At 37.6% G+C, this 22877-nt stretch overlaps 1 protein-coding gene across 8 annotated transcripts in view; it reads right to left on the bottom strand.

The window, feature by feature from the left end:
• The window catches only part of DLGAP1 (DLG associated protein 1), a 401105-nt gene that overhangs the window by 123558 nt on the left and 254670 nt on the right, over positions 1-22877 (bottom strand). For 7 of the 8 annotated variants that reach the window (XM_064434359.1, XM_064434357.1, XM_064434367.1 and 4 more), the window contains one exon: positions 12911-13936. In XM_064434359.1, the coding sequence (XP_064290429.1) occupies positions 12911-13864 (954 nt within the window). In that variant the 5' untranslated portion in view covers positions 13865-13936. Of the gene's footprint in view, positions 1-4599; positions 4732-12910; positions 13937-22877 lie in introns of those variants that run through there. The other variant, XM_064434402.1, reaches the window with a different exon arrangement.

The following is a 22877-nucleotide window of genomic DNA, read 5'->3' as shown; positions in this document are numbered from 1 at the left end:
CCCAAGACCTTGCCAGCCTTCTTCCTTCATTGATTTTTCTTTTCCTGCTTCTGACATAATGATTTAGGGCCTTCCTTAAGGCACCAAGCTCAAGCAGTCCTTTGTTCCTCTTGTGTTCTGCTCTCCCCATTCTCTCTTGGTCAAGTCCAGCCTTGAAACTCACTTGGACCTTCAGTATTTTCCTCAAAGGACTGAAGATTTAATCCTGCAGATCTACTCTAAATTGCACCGTTATCAATATTCTTTCTTAAGAGCCATTCTTCCTTTTCAGGACTTAGTTGTTCTCAAATGCTCCATGTTTTATTTAACTAATTATTTCCTTGTGCCTTTTAAAAGTAAATTTCCATGTTGTCTTTAAATATCCTTCAGTTAATGGCTCTACAATTCTTATCTTCCATCAGCATTGTGGGTTTGGAATTTTTTTGGCGTGTGTGTGCATGTTTTTTTTGTTTTGCTTATTTTAAAATTTATTTTCCTGGGCTACAAGAATCTAAGTTCCTTTAGGCAGGAATATAAGTCCAGGCAGGAATTATAAGTCCAGTTTTCTTACTGAATGATGACATGCAGAATTTTGCATCTATAGGATATTACTGAATAAATACTCCTAAAAACACTTGAACTATTCTAGGAAAGGGTAAAGCTTCAACTGAGACTAAGAGTACCAAGTACTAACAGAATCTACTGGAAGAACAGGATTGAGTGAACATCTCTAGTATTTTCCCACATTAAAAAAAAAATAATAAAAGGAAGAAGAAGCAATATTTCCATTCTGTGGCTTCTAAGTTTATGCCTAGACACAAGATCTGGAAAGCTGGTGCTTTCCAAATGAAGGTAACACTCAGTAGCAGTTTTGATTTTTGATATAGAAGAGTACAGAGTATTTACATTCCTCCCATAGCCACTTATGACAGACAGTATAACATTTTTTTCAGGTCTTACTCTTGCATTAGTTCTAGAACATCATCAAATAGTGAGCATACAATTCATACCACCTCTCCCACACGTTTTGGACCCTACAGCTTCTGCTTGTCAGTGTAAAACCCTGACTTTTAAAAACCCTCATAAAAAAAGAATTTAAGACAGATTTAGTAAAATCAAGCTCTGCTGACATTTTGATGCCATGACCAGACTTCAGTCAACCATTTAAAACCTGTAATGCTGTATTTCCAATCAGTTTTTAGGTAGCTACTGGATATTGAAGTCAGAGTATGTAGAGAATCTGTGACTTCTCAGAGGATATGAACTTTGATTTGTTAATTATTTTATTAATTATGCTATAATTGAAGATCTTTGTTTTTTCTCATGGAGATAAATCTGTGAATTATTCTTTAATGCACTAAATAAACTGTGTTAGTGTATTGTTAAGGTTGGTGTCTTTAATGGAGAAAAAGTCAGGGGAGATAAAGTTACAATGTTCATACAGCACCCATCATTCAGGCAAGCTGAACACTTGTAGCTTTATTAAATAATAGATACACTGTTAAATTTAATGCAGTAGTTTATAGATGGAATACCAGTGAAGAGATATAGTTACTGTGAAAACCCTTCCTTTGGAATTATTGAGTTCTGTTATCAATAACCCCATGTATAAGTACAAGACTTTTGCTTGTACAAAGCAAAGCTTTGTATCCCAAAGATTCTCAAAATTATTTAGATGCAATTGGCCAGGTTTCAAATGTTGGTTGCAATGGATTTACCCCAAAACTTTCTATTTACACATGCAAACACTGTGTACCATGATGAGATTTGAGTGCTTTGCTCTAGTGCCATTGATATGATGTATGTATCATACCAATTTGTATGATATGATTGGAAGTTTCCAGTTTGAGCTCTGCTCCTATCAGGTGAGCAATCACTGAAAAACAACAGCTATGTTTTTAGTAGCTTTTCCACTTTTTAAAAACACTAGCTTCAGAGAAAGAAAGCTGAGCTGTGTTAGGTTCTATTTTGTCAGGCCAGGGTTTTATGAGCCTTCAAAAGGGAACCTAATACACCCAAGGATAGCTCAGCTATTACCTTTGGAGGCAAATAATGAGCAGGATGGATTCTGCTGCAGTGTTAGAAACAAAAAGGTTTAATAAAAGGCAAAATAACAAACAGAAAAATCCGAGCCAGGTACAGTGGTTTGCCCCTGGTAGAAACACCTTCACAGAAGCCTCGTGGTTCTTTTGTTTTCTTCTTTTCTACTTGATGGGCCAGGCGGGACTTTTTGGCTTCTATCCAATTAGGTGACCCCAAGGTTTTAGTGAAGTGTCTGGGGTCCTATAAGGTGGCTTTTCACCTGATCGTTGGGAGAAACTTCTGGGCTTCTTTTCTTTTTTGGGGGACAAAGGCTAGCTTTGCCACTCTGTCATTAGGAGGCACTCTCCTACATTCCTACAGAGCTGTTCACACAGAGATCAGGACAAAGCAGCCTCAGTGAGTGGCACAAACCCACTGGCTGGTTTCAGTATTGGAAGTCACCTGCATGTGCAAAACCAAAGTGACCCAACAATAACACAAAAGTGACCCAACTTCCATTTCCATATTATGGGTTTAAGGGTAAACCCTGCATGTGCCAAAGAGGAAAGGATGGCTGTGGTCAAAAAGCCATCCAGATTCAGAGAACAGACTAAAATACAAACTCAGATATGCTTCTAATTTCACAAAACTCACCGAGGAGTTCAGAGTGTTTGTACAAACTATCTTACCTGCCTAGACAAAGCTGTAATACAAGAATGTAAAGGAAATTTGATAAAAAAGCTACTTTATTTAAAGTTTGACCACGGTTGGTTTTTTTTTTCTTGCAGGTATTTAAGTCTGGTTTGCTTTTTTCTAAATATTGTTTTTACTCTCTTTATTGTTTGTTTGTTTACAGTAAAATTTTGTACGTGAAAATTTAGGTCCAGCTCCCCTTCATCTTATTTTTTCTTATTTCTTATATTACATTCACAAGAACAAAAATTCCTGATTTCAGAATTTGGTGTAGGCATCATATAACTGATAAAGAGCATTTTCAGGGTAAAGAAAATCTTCAGAATTTCTGTCTCAGCTATTAACAACTGTAATACTTTTTATGAAAGGGTGTCTGTTTGTGTCTTACTTGAGTAGGACAAACAACCCTTAAAGCCCAGCATTTCCTTTCATTTCAGGCAGATAAAATAATGTCAACATTTTAATACTTCTGCGCCTGTAGTCAAATACCTCAAGCAATACCTACTAAAAGAAGTGACCTGATTTTCAGAGTGCTTTTTTGGTCCCTAAAAAGTATTGGCTGTAACAGACGTGGCTTTAACAGCTCATGCAGACAGCTCAGCTCACTGTCGCAACAAAGTGTTTCATATTATGAGAAAAAAGTAAAACATAAAGCCCTCTCCAAAATGCAAACTGCAAAAATAAAATCAATCAGATTATTTTATACATTCTGTTTCTACACATATGGTACTACATCCTGTAGTGTGATTTCTTCTGTTGGTCTGGAAAAAAATGCTGGGAGAAATGTCTATGTGAACCTCCAGCTCTCTTATTTTTTTCAAGTCAGGGGGTCTGCACAAATGTTCCCACAGGCTCTTTGTTTGAATGGCCAATATTATGCCTTGCAAGGTCACACAAGTGCAAATGCACTGTATCTTCTGCCTTAGAGGATTAATGGGATTAAGATTGACATACTTGAGATAAAGCTGTTTCATGCTTTTAAGAAAATCATATTATCCAATTACCTTGGCAATACCATTTTTCCAGTATCAGAATATCAAGAGAGAACATCACTTGCATTATTGTTTTAACTTCATGAAAAAGGGGGAAGAGCTAAATTCAGATCTAACAATGAACATTGTTTTTATTAAAATAGCACTATTATTATTCACACTATCAAAGTAATAATGATCCTGGAAACATTTCATTCTCTAAATTATCTTTAAGCTCATGTACAAATCTTTACAAGCCTAGAAATCAAGAGTGTACTTCACTAATACAAAAGGCATAGAGAAACAGAACAACATTACTACTTGAATAGAGATAAAAAATATTCAGCAAAGGCCTCTGAGCCATGCAGCTTACTGAAATTTAAAACTTCAGCAAACCCCTGGCAATAAATTGCTACATGTATGAACACTAAGCCTGACAACAATTTCTTTCTTTTGATTAAATGGCTGATATAACATTCTTTGGTAAATAGAGCAGAATATAAAGATGAAGTACTGCTACTAGCCAACACCTTACCTGGATTTAGCATCATTTAGTGTATAGATTACCTGTCCCCATCTTTAACTAAATTTATGCTGCTCTGCAAGTTTTCACACTTTGTCATTAGCCAGATTGTACTGACTTGTCACTTCCTTTAATGCATTTTTTGATATAAAGGAACTGGATTTTTTAATAGATAGCCTAGGACCCCTAATAAAGAAACAAAACAAACAGGTATATACTGGCCTCACAGTTTTTAAGCATTCACTTCATAAGCCCATATGTAGTAGTGTGTGAAATAAGCCCAGACTGTAATGACAAGGGTGAAGAAAGCATTTTTGAAAAATTCAATTTCTAAACAATTAAATTAGAATATCTAATTTTCTTTATTTTTTAAATTAAAAAAAAAATCCCCCCAAATAGTTATTAACTTACCTTGCTGGATGAAATAGCAAATAGACTGTCTCTATAGCAAATTAAGTTCATTATTGATCTCTAGTTTGCTTTGGCTTATTGCAGCTGAAATCATTAAAGCTTCTCCCTGTGCTTTGCCAAAGCAATGTGGATGACTATAGAAGTAAACAAAAGGACTGGAAGGAGTGGCTAACCATCACTCACAGCAGTCGACTTGTAACTTTAGCTTTCTATTAGTATGCAAATACTTAATGAAATGAAATCACACAACTGAAGAACAATGCCTAATGACTGCTCAGTGCAGATTTTTCAAACCCATGCAATTTGGTCTTCTTAGCCATTATTATGCCTCTTCTGCATGCTGTAAAGGAAGTTTCAATTGCCATCTTCCACTTACTCAGCCTATTCCCAGCAGTCATGAATTTTGAATTAATCAGACCAATAAGGATGAGTAACGTTTCCTTCTATCAGTGTGCATATGTTAAGAATCATTGAAGTATGCAAAAAAAAAAAAAAAAAGAAGCCTTAGAAAGCAGAAAGAAAAATATATGTTTAATGAGCCTTAAGTGTTTTCAAAAAGGCAGTTAGGAGGGTTGCCTTTATTTAGGATAAATTTAATATGCTCAGTATAGGCAGCAACATTTGCTTTAGCATGTACTATTTGAGCAATCATGCTCTACTATAAATTAATTTAATTTAGCTGACTTATCTCCATATTTTTTTACAAGAAGGGAATTAACACTAGAACAAAGACCTGTCCATGATAGAACATTACCTCCTCTATCCTGTGCCCACCCCTTGCATCAAACCTGAACAAACATGGTGAAGAACTGAAATCTTCCTTCACATAACAGTAGTTTGGAAAGTCTTCTAAACCAGTACGAATCCTGAGAGAGTCAGCCAATAGACAAAATTCTTCAAGCACCACTCCATTTTAAAATGCCCATTTACCAAAAGGTGTCTTGACCATTAGCTCATCAATCTGATTCACATTCTATTTTATGATGAGGAATGTGTGTCTTCTAAATGAAATTACCATGTCTTGATTCCAGATAAATATTTCTCCTTCTGTTTTATGGGTAAAAGTCCAACCAACCACGAAGAGGGGCGCGCCGACACAATGATTCCATCCACTGCCTCGCAAGTTTGCCACCCATGAACACCTTCTGCAGAAAGGAAGCCAAACAGCAACTAGCATGTCCATTAGCTGAGGTGAACATGTCTGAAGGTCACAGAGCAGGGCTCTTGGCCAGCACCTCAAAGTAGAACTGCTTCAGCGATACTGATGGATGATATTCTCCAGTGGCAGAGGGCAGACATTCATTCTCATCTTTTGCAGTACCCTTGAAGTATTCAGTGCCATTGGTTATAATGACATATGATTTCTTGCCCAATTAAGGATGACAGGACGACTGCTAACACAAATACCAATCCTTGAAAGGATACTTTCAATGACCAGCAGAAGAGAAATGTTCATTTCTTCTTTATATCTTTGGTGGTGAGTCACTTTAACAGCTGCATACAGTGACTGGATGGCATGCAAAGCAATGCTGTTAGATGAGATGCCATTTTACCTTTCTTTCACTGCACACAGGCACAAGTCTGCTATCAAGCAGGCAGCAGGAAACTGGCTAGTGGGTGGAGAACATGTAGCTGAATCCGTATCCTTGGAAGAAAACAGATGTGGTGGGGAGAGCATTTTGAGAAGCAGTCCTTATGCTGTTTCTTTTGGCTGACTGTAACTCAGTAATCTCTGGTGCTTTGCTAATGTGCTCTCACAGGCAGCAGCTCTAAGTGATGCCCTTAAACTGCCTTTTCCTGATGGCTGTTGGCTCCTGTCACATTTTAGTGGCCACCAGACAGACTTTATTGACACTTTTACAATTATTTCTTTTAGATTACAGCAATGCTATACATCTGTGAAATAAGCTTTCATTTGGCTGTAAGGAAACTGTCCTGGTTTCAGAACATCATAGTGTGTCTTCTCAGCAACTCCAAATGGTCACCAAAGGGTCACTTGAGTTCTAGAGTAGTGTCCCATAGCATATAAAATCAATGTCATAGTCCTGACTCTCATCTGCTGGAAACTGAATTGCTACAGACCAAGAAACCCCAAAGATTTCCTAATCTTCCCTGGTTAGCAGGCTATGGTTATGTCAGCAAAGCAAAATTAGACACAAACTTATTTGCATAAAAGGCTCCTGGACACAACTCAGAGGCTTTATTTGGAAGCTCTGGCCCTTCAGAACTGTCACAATGCCTTATCCAAATGCATGACACATTGCTTAGTCTTTGGTGAGAGAAATACATATCTATCAGAAGCCCAAAGAAGACATTTCATTGCACAGTTTCAGGGTAAGAGGATGAAAGGACAAACAATATACAACAGATTGATGTTCTTATTGCTTAATTCAGTAGTGACAGAAGCTCACCGGTGCAGAGCTGTCACATTTGTAAAGCAGAACAAAAAACCGTGGCCAGATAACCCAGCTCAAACCACTCTTCTGGCACTGTAGTATTTCCTCACTCAAGATCTGTACTGTGAATTTCATTCTTGAAACAAGCACAAAACCCCAACCCAATAACTGGATGAAGGGAAATACTCTTTATTACTTTGCACTGACTGAGGAAAATGTATCATTGCCCAGTGTTTTCTTCCCCACATTTTTCATATATTTACACAATAAAATTTAAGGTTTGAAACTCAGAGACAGATGGAAATGATCCTCTTTGCTGGACTTGCTTGTCTTGAAGATTTTTTGTTTTACTTTTTTTTTTTTTTTTTTAAACAGTGAAATTACTGAAAAGAATAAGATTGGAATACTCGAAATATTTAAGGCTCCAGAAAGGAATCAGATTCATGACTGAAACAAATCTTATCCATGAAGGAACTGAAATAGCTACCAAATGCCAGCTGTTATGTGCAGCTATAATTTTAGTAAACATTTCTGACCTAACAGGATATGTAATGTAGTGTCACTCAAGTAGGTTTACTAAATCCTATAAATGGTATGCCAGCAACAGGTTCCAGTTGCCAGAATTGTATTCATTAATGGATACATTGTTAGAAATTAAGGATGCTAGCAGAAAGAACTGACAGTAATTCAAGTTAATCTGGAAAAAATAAGGTCAGTGTCAGTATATTCAATACTTAAAAGTTACAGGATGGCAATAAAACAAAAGGACAGAAAATTATGGAACATTGGCAGATAAAGTTGCAGCTGAAATTGCTGTTGAAGAGCTCTCTTTGTACTTAGGAGGCCCCCATGATTCAAGACACCGAAGGTCAGCACAGCTTTCAATTAAGCAAATAAGAACACACCAGTTGTTAAGGTGAAATGAGTGGCAAGATGATGATCACCAACACAACTGACAATTTTGGTGGTTTTTTTTTTGTTTTGTTTTTTTAAGCTAAATTAAAGGACTGCAAAGATGAGGAAGATGACTATATTGAAATACTCTCCAACATATTTCTCTTAGTATAGCAAACACATCTTGGGTGGGTTTGTAGGTAGGCTAAGTAACCAAGATGCCAGTTTAATGGAATATCTGTTAGTAATATACAATTTGTAAATAAGCTGTTTTGTGCCTAATCTATATTTTCCACAAATTCCCTAGCTGTTGCCATTATTCATATTATCCACCTCACAATTTTAAAACCAAAATAAATTAGCTTTCTGAGAATTTTTTTTTCAGTGTTAATATGTTTACATACTAGTTCATTTTAATATTCAAGAGCATTTAAGAATTTCCAAATGTTTTCATGATTATTGCATTACCTGGAAGTTGACCTAGAATACATTAAAACATTTGACACTTCATTTCACATTTGTCCAATTTGCTTCACTAGCTTTACTAAGAATTAGCTCATGAGCTCATAAAAGACCCTTGAAACTTATACCTCATATACTTTGTAGTTCTGACTGGAAAATTGAAAGAGAAATAACATGTGCTTCATTAATTTTCAATTTATAATCGAATATGAGCCAAAAAAGTCATCAGACACATGAAAAACAGAAGATCTATATTAACGAATGTTAATACAACTTTCATATATATAAGGATATTCTGGACGATTCATTTGAATATGATAGTTGCATCTGAAATGCAAACACCATAAATGAGGAAAACACAAACTGAAAATGCAGAAAAACTTGCATTGATAAACTTAGTATAAGAGATCTAACATAAATTGCTGTGTCATAAGGATAAACACTTTGAAATGTAAGGTACCATGTTAACAAATCACATTACACTTACTGGTCCTTATTAGCACCCTGACCCTTAAGTCTATTTCATCATCCATGGACACGGGCAACAAAAAGAGGCTGGCTGGGACTGGAATTCAGCTTTCCTAAGAAACTGTGCCTTGTCCCGAGACTGGAAAACAAGTCATTTGGATGATGAGTTTCTCAGCACTACACATTGTGTACCAATGCACATTACAGGCAACCTTCACCCAGGAAACTGAGTGAAGTACTAACCAGAACCCTTTGTCACTGGAGAATTCTTATTACACCCAAAAACTTGGTTTATATTTTAAAATAGTATTTCTCACAGTATCCCCCCAAAGGACAAGCAAAGCAAATGTGGAGCTTGAATGACTGCACTGTTGCCCCCACCTTCTGCACTTCAGTTTTCAGAGGTAAAATTTCCATCCTTAGCCTCAAGTATCTGACACAACTGATATGAGTCTCATCAGTTGCAATGAAGAGAAAACTTATGACTGACCCACACAACAAAAGAAGATTAATCTGAAAAGCGTCATTCTTTGTATTTTTCTCAGTCTCTTAACAAATGGACCAAGGACAACAGGGATGGTAATTACATGGAACATTAGATGGCAAAACTATAATCAGAGACAAACTCTGTAGTATATTTGATACACTATTAGCTCCAAAAATCATGAATTCATAGAAAACAAGTGTCAGAAATATCACCCCATGTATTTAGACCCTATTGTTTGCAGCAAAGGACTGCTGCTTCCATGTTGTCTTTGATGGTTTGGTTAATTCAATTTTTCTTTCCAGACCAGAAGCTAGCAGAGAAGTAGAGGCTGACCACTGCTTTAATTTTTTTTCTTTCAAGGGAGGGAAACCATCTTGAAGACACATTTTGATAAAACATGAACAATTCCTTCTCATCATCCTTCACTGTAGTCCAACTGTAAAGCTGGATCAAATAGCACTATCCTGAAATAAAAAGTCAGCTCGTAAAAAGAACCTTATCTTTCCACTACGCTCCTTACTCTTGAAAAGAGAAATAGAAGATAAAAATGCAATTCCATTCCCAAAATGTGGGTAAGAGGAAAAGATTTGCTTGACAGTCTTTAGATTATGCCAGGACAATATCTGTTTATGAAGCTGCACAGAGTAGACCCAAGCCTCCCCTGGAACTCCAAGGATGGACACTGTACCTCAGCACCAGGGCTGGAAGTGAAGCCTGGTGGGGTAAAGAAAGACAGTACAATGCAGAGGACTCTGCACTTGATCCAAACTCCAAATTATGAGAAATAAACCCATCTGTAATACTAATTACTGCCAACACCTTCCACAGAACAGTTAAGTTGAAAATATCTCAGCAACTGAAATAATTGTTTGTTATTTCTATGTCTTTACGCTGAGAATTCATGCAGACACTTTTGTGGTTAAAAGCCCTTACAAACAAATGTGAAGTCAATGTCACCTGTGATCTCTGATATACTCAGATCTATCAGGATAAAGAAAATTATCCTGAGTACCCTGAGCTGGAAAAAAGTCACTCCTTCATTGAGTTCAGATACTGTGACAAGAAGAGATTGCATGAACAAGTATCTGCTCTTTGAATGATCACAGTTTATGTTCTGGACCATGGACAACAACTTAAATACAAGTGAGTTAATAAATCTATTTAACACTTAGTGAGTTATAGAAAGCAACAAAGAAGCATCACAACAATGAAATTAAATTATCAGGATTGTCCAGTGTTGTTGTAAATTTGCAGCTTTCATCTCATTTTGTGCCTTTCCAGTTCTAACACAGGACACCAGCCTTTTGGTACAATAATGAGAAGTGCACCTGGAAAACAGCAGATGCACAGAGTAACTCTACAACTCACTAACAGAGTAGAACTCTGCTGCTGTTAATATATATTTATATTGCCAGACAGACAAAAGGCCTCCACTGGTTTCTGTGTCCCATTGTGCTGCGCATTGTGGAAACACAAAAGGGAACAAAGTCCAAGCCCCAAAGGGCTTGCAGTGTAGAAAGGCAAGTGATATAGTCAAGAGAAAAGCAATGGGATGCATTCAAAATAGACTGACTTTTTAAATACCTACATGCATTTGTCATCCCTTCAAGCTGCCAAGAGAGAAGAATAATCCTGACCTGCTTCCTCAAATCTACTGTACTCTGTTTGAATATTACTTCCAATGTTAACTGATGCCTGGTTAAGATTCTCCTTTAAAAAAAAAACAACAACAAAAAAACAACAAAAAACAGGTTCAAAACAATTATATTTCCCTTGATTTTACAGTGGAATGCAATTAAAAAAAAACCCAAAAACAAAATTAAGTGAAAACCGAAATAGCACTACCAGTGAGAATGGGAAATAGAACTACAGTGAGAATGTAGTTATTCTAAGTGAGAATTTAGTTATTCTTGCCCTTGACAATTGTTGGACATATTTTCATACAGACACAGATAATGTCCTCTAATTCCACTTGAGGAGTCTATTCCTGTCAGTTAAACATTATCTAAAGGTCCCTATGGAGGTGTTCATTTAAAGCTGATGCTGGCACAGTTTTTCACTCTTTTCTAGCCATCTGGTCACATACTGAATTGTCAGCTATTTTATCTGAACCCAAAAGAAGGCTGAAGGAGTAAACAAAAATATCAACAAAAAAAATCACAGGGTTCAAAGTAACCACAACAATCAAGCCTAAAGTTATGATTTCTTCTTACTCACAAAATTCACACAAAAGATACTTAATAAAAAACCCACAAAACCTCAAAAGGTTGCAACCTGAGGCTATTTTGAAACCCCTCTCCCTCCCCAGCCCATACGCAGAGCTGTAAACACACTGAGCATTTGTATTGCCCCCTCTTCCCCCACCCCACTCTCCTAAACAATTGATAGAAAATATACATACCCTTTCCTTTACATTTAAGACTTAGCATCCCAGAAGCTGGTAATCAAAATTATTTTGCATTACACTCCATAAAACGTTTTAAGATCAATTTTTAAATACTGATGCCTCAGTCCTACGCTTTCTCTGCATACTGACTTAAACAACAGAATGTGGAAGCTGACTGTCTCATTAAAGCACCCATATGAGAGAACCTGCTACAGTTCTATACAAATAGAAAAGAGTCCCACTACATTAAAATGAAACCGAATTATCTTAGCAAACCTCTTTTTTCCTCATGGTCTTCTCTCTTCTCTGTGCAACGTTGTTCCATCTTACACACACACTTAGATGTGCCATAAGTGCTTCTTTTAAAGTGCATAAAAGCTATCCACAGCTCTCCTAAGAATGAAACAGTTTTAATATTTTCTGATCCATGTTCCTGCCACAAACATTCACCGGCAGTATGATAGCTCCAAGAGGAGACATCTGATTCTTGACATTTAAAGATACAATACTGGTGGAAAATAGTGACGCTGTATTAACTGCAAACAGCTTGTGAGGGAGTAGGTGATGTACTCCTAAAATGTATAATCAGAACAAGCAATAATTTCAACCTTTTGATTTTTTATTTTTGACTCAGAGCCATAAAAAAGAGGAATAGCCTGATAAACAAATCTGGACATGTTACAATAACTCTTTTAAGAGAATTTATATTCTATGGCTAAAAGAAAAGTAGGTTGTTTTCCTGCTGGAGAAAGTATTAAGGTACCCCATAGTTTCTCAAAAAGGGTCTCACAAGCTTTCATAAAAAATGAGCACTAAATGAAAGCAAAATTGAAATTACAGAAATCAAAGAATTTGTATCCTGGTAACATTCAGTTAATTGACATTTGCAATGCTAAATGAAAGCACTAAAACATCAAATTCTCCATACCCCTACTGTGACAGCCTTATAAATTCAAAAGGTACACAGAAAGGTCTTATTTTTCCCACATGAAGAAAAAAAAAATCCTGTTCTAACATGAACCGTTACTTTGAAACACTGTGAATTCTGGACCAAAAAAAAAAAAAAAGGATATATTTTTAGTTTTAGTAGTAGAACCCCTTGTTTGGTGATCAGTGACCTCTGGGGAAAGTTGAGACATCAGAGCAAACCTCCATCCCCCACAAACACCTGAGACAAGGCAGAGCACAGTTAACAGCAACCAGTTCTCCACACTGTACCTGGAGGTACTGACATGACCGTTCCTGCTGACACGTCTCTGCCTTCACCACTGTCTGGTCCATGTTAACTGATGCTTTCTGGTAAACTTCACGGGCTCTGCTCACGGTTAATGTAGAGGACCAAGAGCTTTTCTTCATTAACTGGGAGTCCAAATTCACAGGCAGGTTTGCACAGGTAGAGCATTTGACATCATTATTGCTTCTGGAGGACTTCACAGTATGCTCGCTAATAGTGTTATAGGCTTCCATAAAGTATTGGGAAGAAGAGCGATCAGGGCATCTTCCCATGGTCATGACCCCACTGGGACCATGATAAATGCAAACATCATTGTCCAAGTTGTCATCTGAACTCCACCATCCTGATGCATTGGATCTGGGCTTACCTTCTGATCGCCTTTCCTTACTCTTGCTGCGCTTCCCATACCTCATCGTCTGTGACTCCTCCGGGCTTGCCTTCCCCCCATTGACGCTCCCCTTGGATGGTCCTTCCAGCGAGTGGGACTTGGTGAAGAGCTTTTGGACAGAGTGAACCAGATGCCGGATCCTGCCCGGGCTGTCACTGCGGTGCTCCATGGCAGTTCTCTTGTACTGCAGGGTGTGGTAGCCATCCCGATTCAGGGGCAGCTGCCGCTCAAACTGGTCTAAAAGGTTGGCAGGAATGCGGTTGGTCTTGTTGGCAGTTCCATGGGGAACCAGAGCACACTCATCCTTGAGTTCATGGTGGGAGCTGTAATGCCTCCGGGGAAACGTGCTGCTGGCAATCTGATCATTGTAGGGCACCATGCACTCGGCCTGGAAAGAGTTCCTTTGAGTGTAGTAAGGGTGGTCTGCGGGGTGGGGGTCCACCGGGTTTAACAAATATGGCTTCCTGTCCTGGTGGTGTGGCAGGCTGTCACACGCAGGGTCACAGGCAACCCCGTGGTGGTGACTGCGGCTGCCGGATAATCCCTTCATCGCTGATGGACAACGAGTCCCAAAGTCATCTAATACGTATGGCTGTGCGACAGGCAGAACTCAGAGAAAGGCCTAAAAGAAAGGAATACAACAGAACACGTAAGATATTCAAGCTGAGATAATAAACAGCGTGTGCACACTTAACCTTCTTTGTTTCTTGTTGCAAAAGTAACGGAAATAAACATTCTCAGGCTCTTTTTATCCTTTAATCTTTCCCATGTCCAGAATGGTGATATGGATACCTAAGCAGTACACAAGAAAAATTATCACAGAATCACAGAATCACAGAATTTCTAGGTTGGAAGAGACCTTCAAGATCATCGAGTCCAACCCATCCTATCCTATACCTCAACTAGGTCATGGCACCAAGTGCCACATCCAGTCTCCTTTTAAACACTTGTTTATCTTGTTCCATTAGCTGCAAACAGGCACAAGACAACATTTCCAATATGAAAAGCTAGATAGATATTGCCACCTCTACTCTAAAAGGTCAGTCCTGAAAACATTCATGGACGGGGACCTCCCAGGATACCTTAACTGCCCATCTGCATATTTTCAAGGCCAAATGGACACATTGAAAAATATCTTTTCTTTAATGAAGCACTTTCTGGGCTTCTTTGGGCCAAACACAAAGCATGGTGCAATTAATGGGAAATCTTTCTGTAACTTCAATGAATATTTTTACTCAATCTCCATGTTGTCTGCCTGGACTGTAATCATCTCAAGGCAACAGCAAAACATTTCCATAAGTTCTTTTCAAATGAAGAGTAAAATAACAATAAATTACACTAACTGGCAAAAGTAAGCCAAACCAACTATTTAACATCCTATATATCTGTGGGGTTTGTATTTACTATTTTCTGGCTCCTACTCACTAAAAACCCCCCACCTTATTCTGCTAATGCATTGATTTATTTCTCAATAATTTTTCATTATTCTAAACAGTGTTCATATATCCTTACATACTCCTACCATTAAAAGAACTGGGATAGCCAAACCTTGCACACAACAATAACAGTTAATAACACTTAATTCTTGATTGTAGTTATTTGTCCCTGAAGTGACTCACAATGCTGCAGAATATGGATTACAACAAATTGAAAATGGAAATCTTCATTCCAAGTGATATAATAACCACTCTGTTTGACGCCAGACGCCTTCATTTCAGCCCTCAACTCTAGCAAAAGTCTGGATGCAACCTATGAGCTACTAATGTGTAAACTGTGAGGTTTCAGGTGTGGCAAAGCAGTCTCATGGTGCAATCTGAGAAGCTGAAGGGCAGAGGACTCCTTAGAGGATGCTTTCTCATACTGGACTGAAATGGGAGTCACTCAGCTACTTTACTCCTTTCTGGCATGGCTAATCACATAAATACTTTTAGAAATGTAGCTCTTCAGATCTTTCTTGGAGTAAGACAGACATGCATAGCAAATAGGTTTCTACTATGCTCCTCCAGCACTCTCTCAGTTAAAAGTTCATGTTTTAACAGGTTGTAAACATTGTACCCACTGGCAAATTGGTAACAATGAAGTTTTCTAAAATAGCATTAAGTTAATGTCAGTCTGGAAAAGCATGCTCCGCACTTCATCAGAACTTATTTTATATTTTCTTCTGAATCTGCAGCAAGCCAAAGAGGAGGGTTTTTTTTCTCTTTTTTTTTTTTTTAGTATGCTTCAAAGCTAATCTGGATGTCCTGCATTTTATTCCCCCTCACTGGATCCCTGCAATGCAGAAAATGTTCTTCTCAGGAGACCTTGAATTAAAAAAAAAGTTTTCCACAAAGGCTCTTGAAATATTCCAAATGGCTGATTTACCTAAAGAGGAGAATGGCTAAAAGCACCTTTAAAAGCATGAAAATAATATATTCAGGGAGCTGTACTTGTCAATTATATGGTAGTGACAATCCTTAGCACTTATAAAGAGAATTTTACGTCCCTACCACAGTTAAAAAATATGACCTACTAGTCTATGTAATCGAAAAACATCCAAAGGGATGTAATAGTACATTAATTAGTTAGGTAATTGAGAATGTGACTTGATCAAAGATACCCCATCAAGCAGAGTACTTCTAAAGGATATAGAGACCAAATAAAAAAAATACAATCTTTGCCATCTATGAATATCTTTTATGTACCAAAACTTATGAAAACAAAACTTCAGCCATTTTCTTTTAACTTTAATCCATAAATCCATTTGCAATCATGCAGCAGTCCTTATGATGATGGATAAATTCTCTTAAGGCTAAAAATACACTAGTGTGCTATATAAGATAAAAAAAATTAAACCTTGCCTCAAAGATAGGAGAAAGATATGAAAAAGTACAACTAACTGGGACATGCCCTAAAACAGTGATTTATTTTCATTTTTTCCCTATCTGAATGGCTATGAAATTTTCATATACTGTGGAAAAAAGAGTATATGTAGGCAAAGAACCAAAAGGACCAATAATTTACAGCATAGTGAAGTCGTGACAGGCACAGGAGATGTAATGGAATTATTGAGAAAATGTAGCCTTAACATACTGATACAGAAAATGGCTGGGATCAGGAAACACTTGATTTGGTTTATAGACTGGAACAGAATATTGTGGAAAACCTTGAAACTAAAAACAAGCTTAAAAGATGGAGCTATGATTTGACCAATGAGGACAGCCATGTTACCAGCTGTGTTTTGGATGGACTGGCAATATGGATGCTAAGGAGGATGTGCAAAAAGTGGTAAAAAGTGAAAAAGCTTATGAAAAGTGACATTTGTCTGTATAGAGAGAAAAAAGACAGGCTTTCAAAAAATTGTGGAGGAAGATTGGCTAAGCACTGCTATATGAGCTTGGATGGCAAGTAGGATGGAAATGTTTAGGAGAAAAAATACATGTATTTTGAGTCTGAGCTGTCAATGGATCTTTTATGAGGAAGTACTGGAGAAAAAAGCAGAAGATAGGATGATCTGCCCAAAAGGAATCAGATGAACAGATAGGGAGAACAACAGAGAAAATGCTTGTGAAAGCAAAAGATAATAGAATTATGAAAAATCACATTTAAAAGAGGAGGAAAAAAAGAAGAAACAAAGAAGCAAAAACCAGAAAGTGATAGAAAAATCAAGCCAAAACCAAAAGGCAAGATCTAACCTGTGGAACAAAAAGGAAAGGTGGTAATTTATTCCCAATTCCTAGACTGCTGGATGCATTAAGAGAGGCTTTTTTTCCTGGTCTAACAGCACTGAAACATTTATTTTATAATGAAAATTGTGATTAAAAAGTCCCACATAAGCATTTACTAGAATATAGCTTCATTTTACCTTAACTGTATTACTGCTAGCATAGCATTGAAAGTGCAATGAATTAGGAAAAAACCCAATCATGTACCATACTGCACCTTCCAGAAAGGAAAGAGTAAGTATACTATGCTCAACATTGAAGAAAGAAGTATCGCTTTTCTTAAATATTCAGTGGACAATTCTTCTGCACAAAATCACTCCAAACACAAAACCTAAATCCCTCTCACACCTCAATCCTGTTTTAATATGTTAATATAGGTCTAGAAAAAATTATATCCTACAGTTTCTGATTTCATCAGTATTTTTCGAAGAATATGCATCATATTCCATAATTATGTTGTCTGAACCTATACATCAACATTTAGCACAATTAGCAGCTGGAAACAGGGCTATCTGTTCATGCCATGAGTAGCTGAGAGGAAACCGATTAAGTCTTTTATTTTATTGGTATTTTCTGGCCAAAACAGGAACATTTGATTATTCATGAAATAGGGAAAGACAATTGATGAACACATTAATAAACAGTGCAAATAGCAATTCTATAGACAGCAGACCAAAACTACTTGATGGCATAGGAATAAAGGAGATGTTAAAGACATATAGAATTGTAAGGATGAAGAATGCTAACTACTTTCAACATTCATGTTACATTTGCTTTTTTTTTCTTGAGGATGCCCTTGGTAGGAACAATACAAATATATTCATCCCTGTCCCTAATGTGGTGTCCCTAATGCATAACAATTTCCTGGAACAACCTAGTGGCTAGAAAAATGCCTATTTAAATCCTATGTAATTACTATGAAAATGAATGTGAAATAACAAACTCTGAACATAGAAATCACCTTATTTTTTTACAAATTTCCTTTAAATATATTGTATACTCATGTGTTCCAAATTTACTCATAAAACACACCTTTGAGAAGCGTATTCTTTCCCTTAGATATATGTTCAACCTTCTGTCTTAGAAAAGATTTACTGATATGCCCCTGAGCCTCTCCAACTTCATCCAACAAGACTGCAGAATGCAGAATATGCTGGGGCAGAGGAAGGACTCCTCTTCTTGAGCAGCAGCACTCCTTGCCTCCCTGTGCCACTTAGGGGGGGAAGAGGTAGAGCTCAGGAAGGAGGGAATGGTGGAAGATGGTGTTTTACTTCTCATTATCCTTTTCTGACTTTGACCATTAATAAATTCAATTAGTTTCCCCTTGTTGACTCTGTTTTCACTGTTAACCATGGTGGTAACTGGTTTGTGATCTGTCCCTGTCCTTATCTCAACTCATGAGTCTTTTGTTTTTCTCTCCCCAGTCCAGTCATGGAGGGGAGTGAGAGAACGACTCTGGTGGGGACCTGACATCCTGCCAGGGTCAGCACCCCACCGGCTGATGGACCTGTACTTTCCTGGGTCCCCCTTCTTGCCCCTTTTTGAAGGCAGGGGTAACATTTGCTTTTCTCCAGTCCTCATGTACCTCTCCTGACTGCCATGACCTTTCTAAGATGATTGAGAGTGGTCTAGCAAGGATGTCCACCAGTTCCTTCAACACTTGAGGGCGCATCGCATCCCATCGGGGCCCACGGACTTCTGGATGTCAAGTTTGACTCCATGGTCTCTAACCCAATCTTCCTCAACCACGGGGAAGTCTTCTTTTCTCCACCAGAGAAGTCACCAATAGGGACACTAATTAGGCATAATTAGGGCCACAGCACCTTATCTTTGTCTGTTCAGAGACCAAGGAGTGAGGGATGTTGGTTTTTTTTATTGTTTGGTGAGTGTGGTTCTTCCAAGATACCACTCCAAGAATCAGACGACGTTTCTGGATCTTCAGGGGTCTACCAGGTCCAGAAATTGAAGCACTGGGGCAGAGGTGGAAGACATAATCTGTAAACACATAATGTGTAAACACATAATGTGTAAACACATAATGTGTAAACACATAATGTGTTTACATGTATGCTCAGCTCTGAGAGAGGAGGGCATTTAATCATGTGCACAAATTGAACCAATGATGCTTCTTAGCAATACTGTTTATAGTTGTGCTCTCATTTTATGCTCTGTGGTAAACAAAGATAGGTTCTGATTTCCATACTAAAATCCCAAGGTTCTCAGAATTTGCTTATTTATTTAATCCCTCACTATGGAATGTTCTCAGTGAAATTCCTTTCCCCAGTTCTCATTATTTACAAACAAATGGAAAATATGATTATGGTAAGAAACTTCCACATACTCCTCATGCAGAACATTGCTTTCTTGTAAAGGTCGTGATATTTTGCAGCCATTATGTGGGGCCTTTTTGTTACATTGCATCACATTAATGAAAATCTAGACATCAATAAAAGGATACATATTCTAAAATTCATCTATTCACATATTTTATTAAAGGTGTTCAAAAGAAAATGAGGTCTCATATTATCTCCCTAATACATTTTGGCATGTAATATGAACAATTCAGTGCCTTGGGTAAAACTCTCAAGAGAACATCTAATTTTTGCTTCTGTGTCAGCAATCACACCAGGCAAGTGATATTTACAATATAATTTAAACTTGAACAGTGGACAGGGAGTCATAATGTGAAATATATTGGCCAGTCAACTTATTCCAAGTGCATGGGGAGATCAATAAGTGGGAGTAACTGGGGAAAAAAAACTATAATTAAGCTTTAGCTGATCTTGAGGAGGCCCTTGTGAATGGCATGCATATCAGAAAAAAATCCAGAAGACAGGCATCCCACCAATGGATTGGTAAAAACACCAACCCACCATGAAAATTGGTGGGTTTTTTTCTGTCTGCATCCAACAATTTTTAGTTTGCATATATTTGTGGTATCAGGTATCACATTTAAATTTGACATAAACTGTTTCCATCCACATGCTTTTGGTGAGCAACTCTGCTGGTCAGTGCCAGGACAGTATGTGCCTAAAAGTTTTGGACTTGGTTTTACTTTCTTCATCTCCGTGTCTAAAGGCAAGTTGATTCGCCACTTGGAGTGTCATACAATCTGTAGTCACTAAGGTAACCTAACACACAATTAACCTCTGAGTCATATCTAAATACACGACAAAGTCTGTAAGATTCTAATAGTAATAAGTCAGCAAAATTTTGGCACAAAGAGACCGAATTTCTCAATCCTCTCAGGAGTGTGTCTGGCAATACAAAGGATTACACATAAAGATCTTGGCTCTACAAAAAGAAGTACTAAACTATGATTTTCTTCTCTTCCACTCTCCTGATTTGCACACAAATTAAGAGTCAACTTTTAAAAAGTTGTGATCTGCTTTAGTGAGTAATAATATATAGTGCAATTAGACTACTCATTACTTTCCTGTGGTGTAGGACAGAGTCTGACTCGATAAGGTACAGCACATCAGTTGGAGAGCCTGTTGTGAATTCAGAACTGCCAATGGACATTTTCTTCTCCAGAAAGAAAACAAACAGGATATTATGTCTGTGTAATGTGCAAGTAAAATAATATATTAAATTGAATCATTTAAAAAATGTCACATAGGCAGTGTTGAAGCATATACCTCATACCTAAATTTAGATGTTGCATTTTAACCTCCTCAGTCTGGGGGATGATGAGCTTTATGACCTTAATTTATTTTTTTTTAAAGAAGAATTTGCAATGCATTTCCAGAATGCTTTGTCTGGGAAAAGAGCAAAAGGGAGTGAAAGGGAAGATACACCAAAATTGGGAATTGGGTTACCTGGGCTGCACTCTTTTATGTTGCACCTAAGTTTGCAACTCTATTTTGCTTGCTTTCTTCAGAAGAATTCTTAAAATGAAAGGATTACAGTCACTACTTTCTATAAATGACAAATAATCAATATGATATGGGTGTCTCCCACTATCTCTGGATACCAAAAGGAAGCAGGTATGAGGGACAGGTCAAACACTCCAACAGCATCTGATAAAAATAGAGGGGCTATCACAGTGGCATAAAACATACACCATTAAATGACTAATACAGATACAGAGATATCAGGTATGTATCTAGATTCCTGCAAGCCACTCAGTTATGAATGTCAAAGGTTTATTTTTCTAGTAGGAATAAGGTTATCAGCAGAAAACCTAAAAATTCAACATGAACTTTCCCTGTCAAAGGCAAATAAATTCATGGTCTTCAATGTGGTCACACAGTGAAAATGGACATTTTTGTACTAAAACAAGTTCTTGATCCTCACTGCAAGGACACCAGCATGTCAAAGTCTAGGAGCTACTATAGCTACTAGTGACTGACAGAGATCTAATAGAAGCTGCTAATCAGGGCTCACACCAGCATGACAAAAATCTCACCTGCAGAGATTATTAACTATTTTTCTACCAGTTTTTAAGTGTTTGCAATTCTGTAGCATGGCAATGTGACAGGTATCACAGTTAAATTATTGCCTGAGCTACAGGTTTTCATGCTCTCTAGAGCTTTTGTACACATACATTGAAAGAACAATATTCACTGTAAAGCCAGGGAACTGACATTACTCCTATGCACTACACTCCAGTCAAGACACTTTTGACTTTTGTGATGGCAGTGCCAGTGTGATTGCATAATTACATGACTTTGCTGGTCTTGATCTGGAAATCTCATGATTCAAACTGTCTCTAAGCTTTTTATTCCTTGCTTTTTAGAGATCAAGTGAAACATTTTGTTAAATATGTCTTGCTCCATGAAAAATCACTCAATTTAATGAAACTTAGTTTTACAAGACTCTGTCTACAGCTCCAGACTTATAAATCCTGACCTCATTTAACAGAAATAGCAATGATTTATTTCTTTGAGAAAGTATTCTTCCAAGTACACTATAATATTTTAAGTCCAAGCAAAGTGGATGCTACAAAAACATACAAGCACCAGAATCTCTATGCTTGCAGATAGTCCCCTATCTTGGCTATCAATTCATAGCTCTGTTTGAATGGTGCCTTCCCTGAACACCTGTTGTCAGCTCAGAAACTAATGAAAAAGTGTCTTAGTGGAGAAACTCCAAGGAAATGCTACGGAAGCTCTGTGAAGACCAAGGGTAAGAGTTGTAAAGACACTGCTTTTCACAGAATGACAATACAGGCCATATTAATCACCACACTAGCCCACCAGAAAGAACGTGCAAAGCTTCAGAGAAACTGTCCCACATCATAACTATGAGTAAGAACATCCTGGAAAATTCACTTCATAGTCATTTTGGTATTATGGAGCTTTAACTGTAACAACAAATGTCACCATTGTGATCACCCTGCTTGATCATGGATATGTTCCAAGCTCTGTGTGCCCAAGCCAGGTTTCTCCAGTGAGGCAGCAGGAAAAGAGGAGAGGCACGCAATGCCAAGAACGTTCTGCTCATATGCAAGATCAGCTAACTCCTACATGGCAGAAAGCTGACCCTTGGGAGAAACAAGAAAAAGCCCTCTCTGAAGGTGTGAGATAAAAGATCTCAACCAGCAGGGCAGAAAACTCGTTGGGTTGGTAGAAAACAGTCATGCTTAGATCCAAACTTAATCTTTTTCATTTCAACCTCATCCTCTCAGCTCAATCTAAAAGTAAAAACCAGTAATTATGAGCTCAGGCACTGAATATGAAACACCTGATTAAAAGGCAGACAGTAAGAGGGTTCTTTATTCCCTAAAACATGGCTATAGGACTGAACTTAATGAATTTAAGGTTTTAAAAAGCCCACAAACAACTAAAAACTGAACCAAATAATCATATTAGCTGTGGTATATAAATGCAAGAGTGTTAACTGCCTTATCTTTGATGG

The sequence above is a fragment of the Passer domesticus genome, chromosome 1 (assembly GCF_036417665.1).
Source record: "Passer domesticus isolate bPasDom1 chromosome 1, bPasDom1.hap1, whole genome shotgun sequence".
Taxonomy (NCBI): domain Eukaryota; kingdom Metazoa; phylum Chordata; class Aves; order Passeriformes; family Passeridae; genus Passer; species Passer domesticus.
This window is presented reverse-complemented; position numbering and strand designations above follow the sequence as displayed.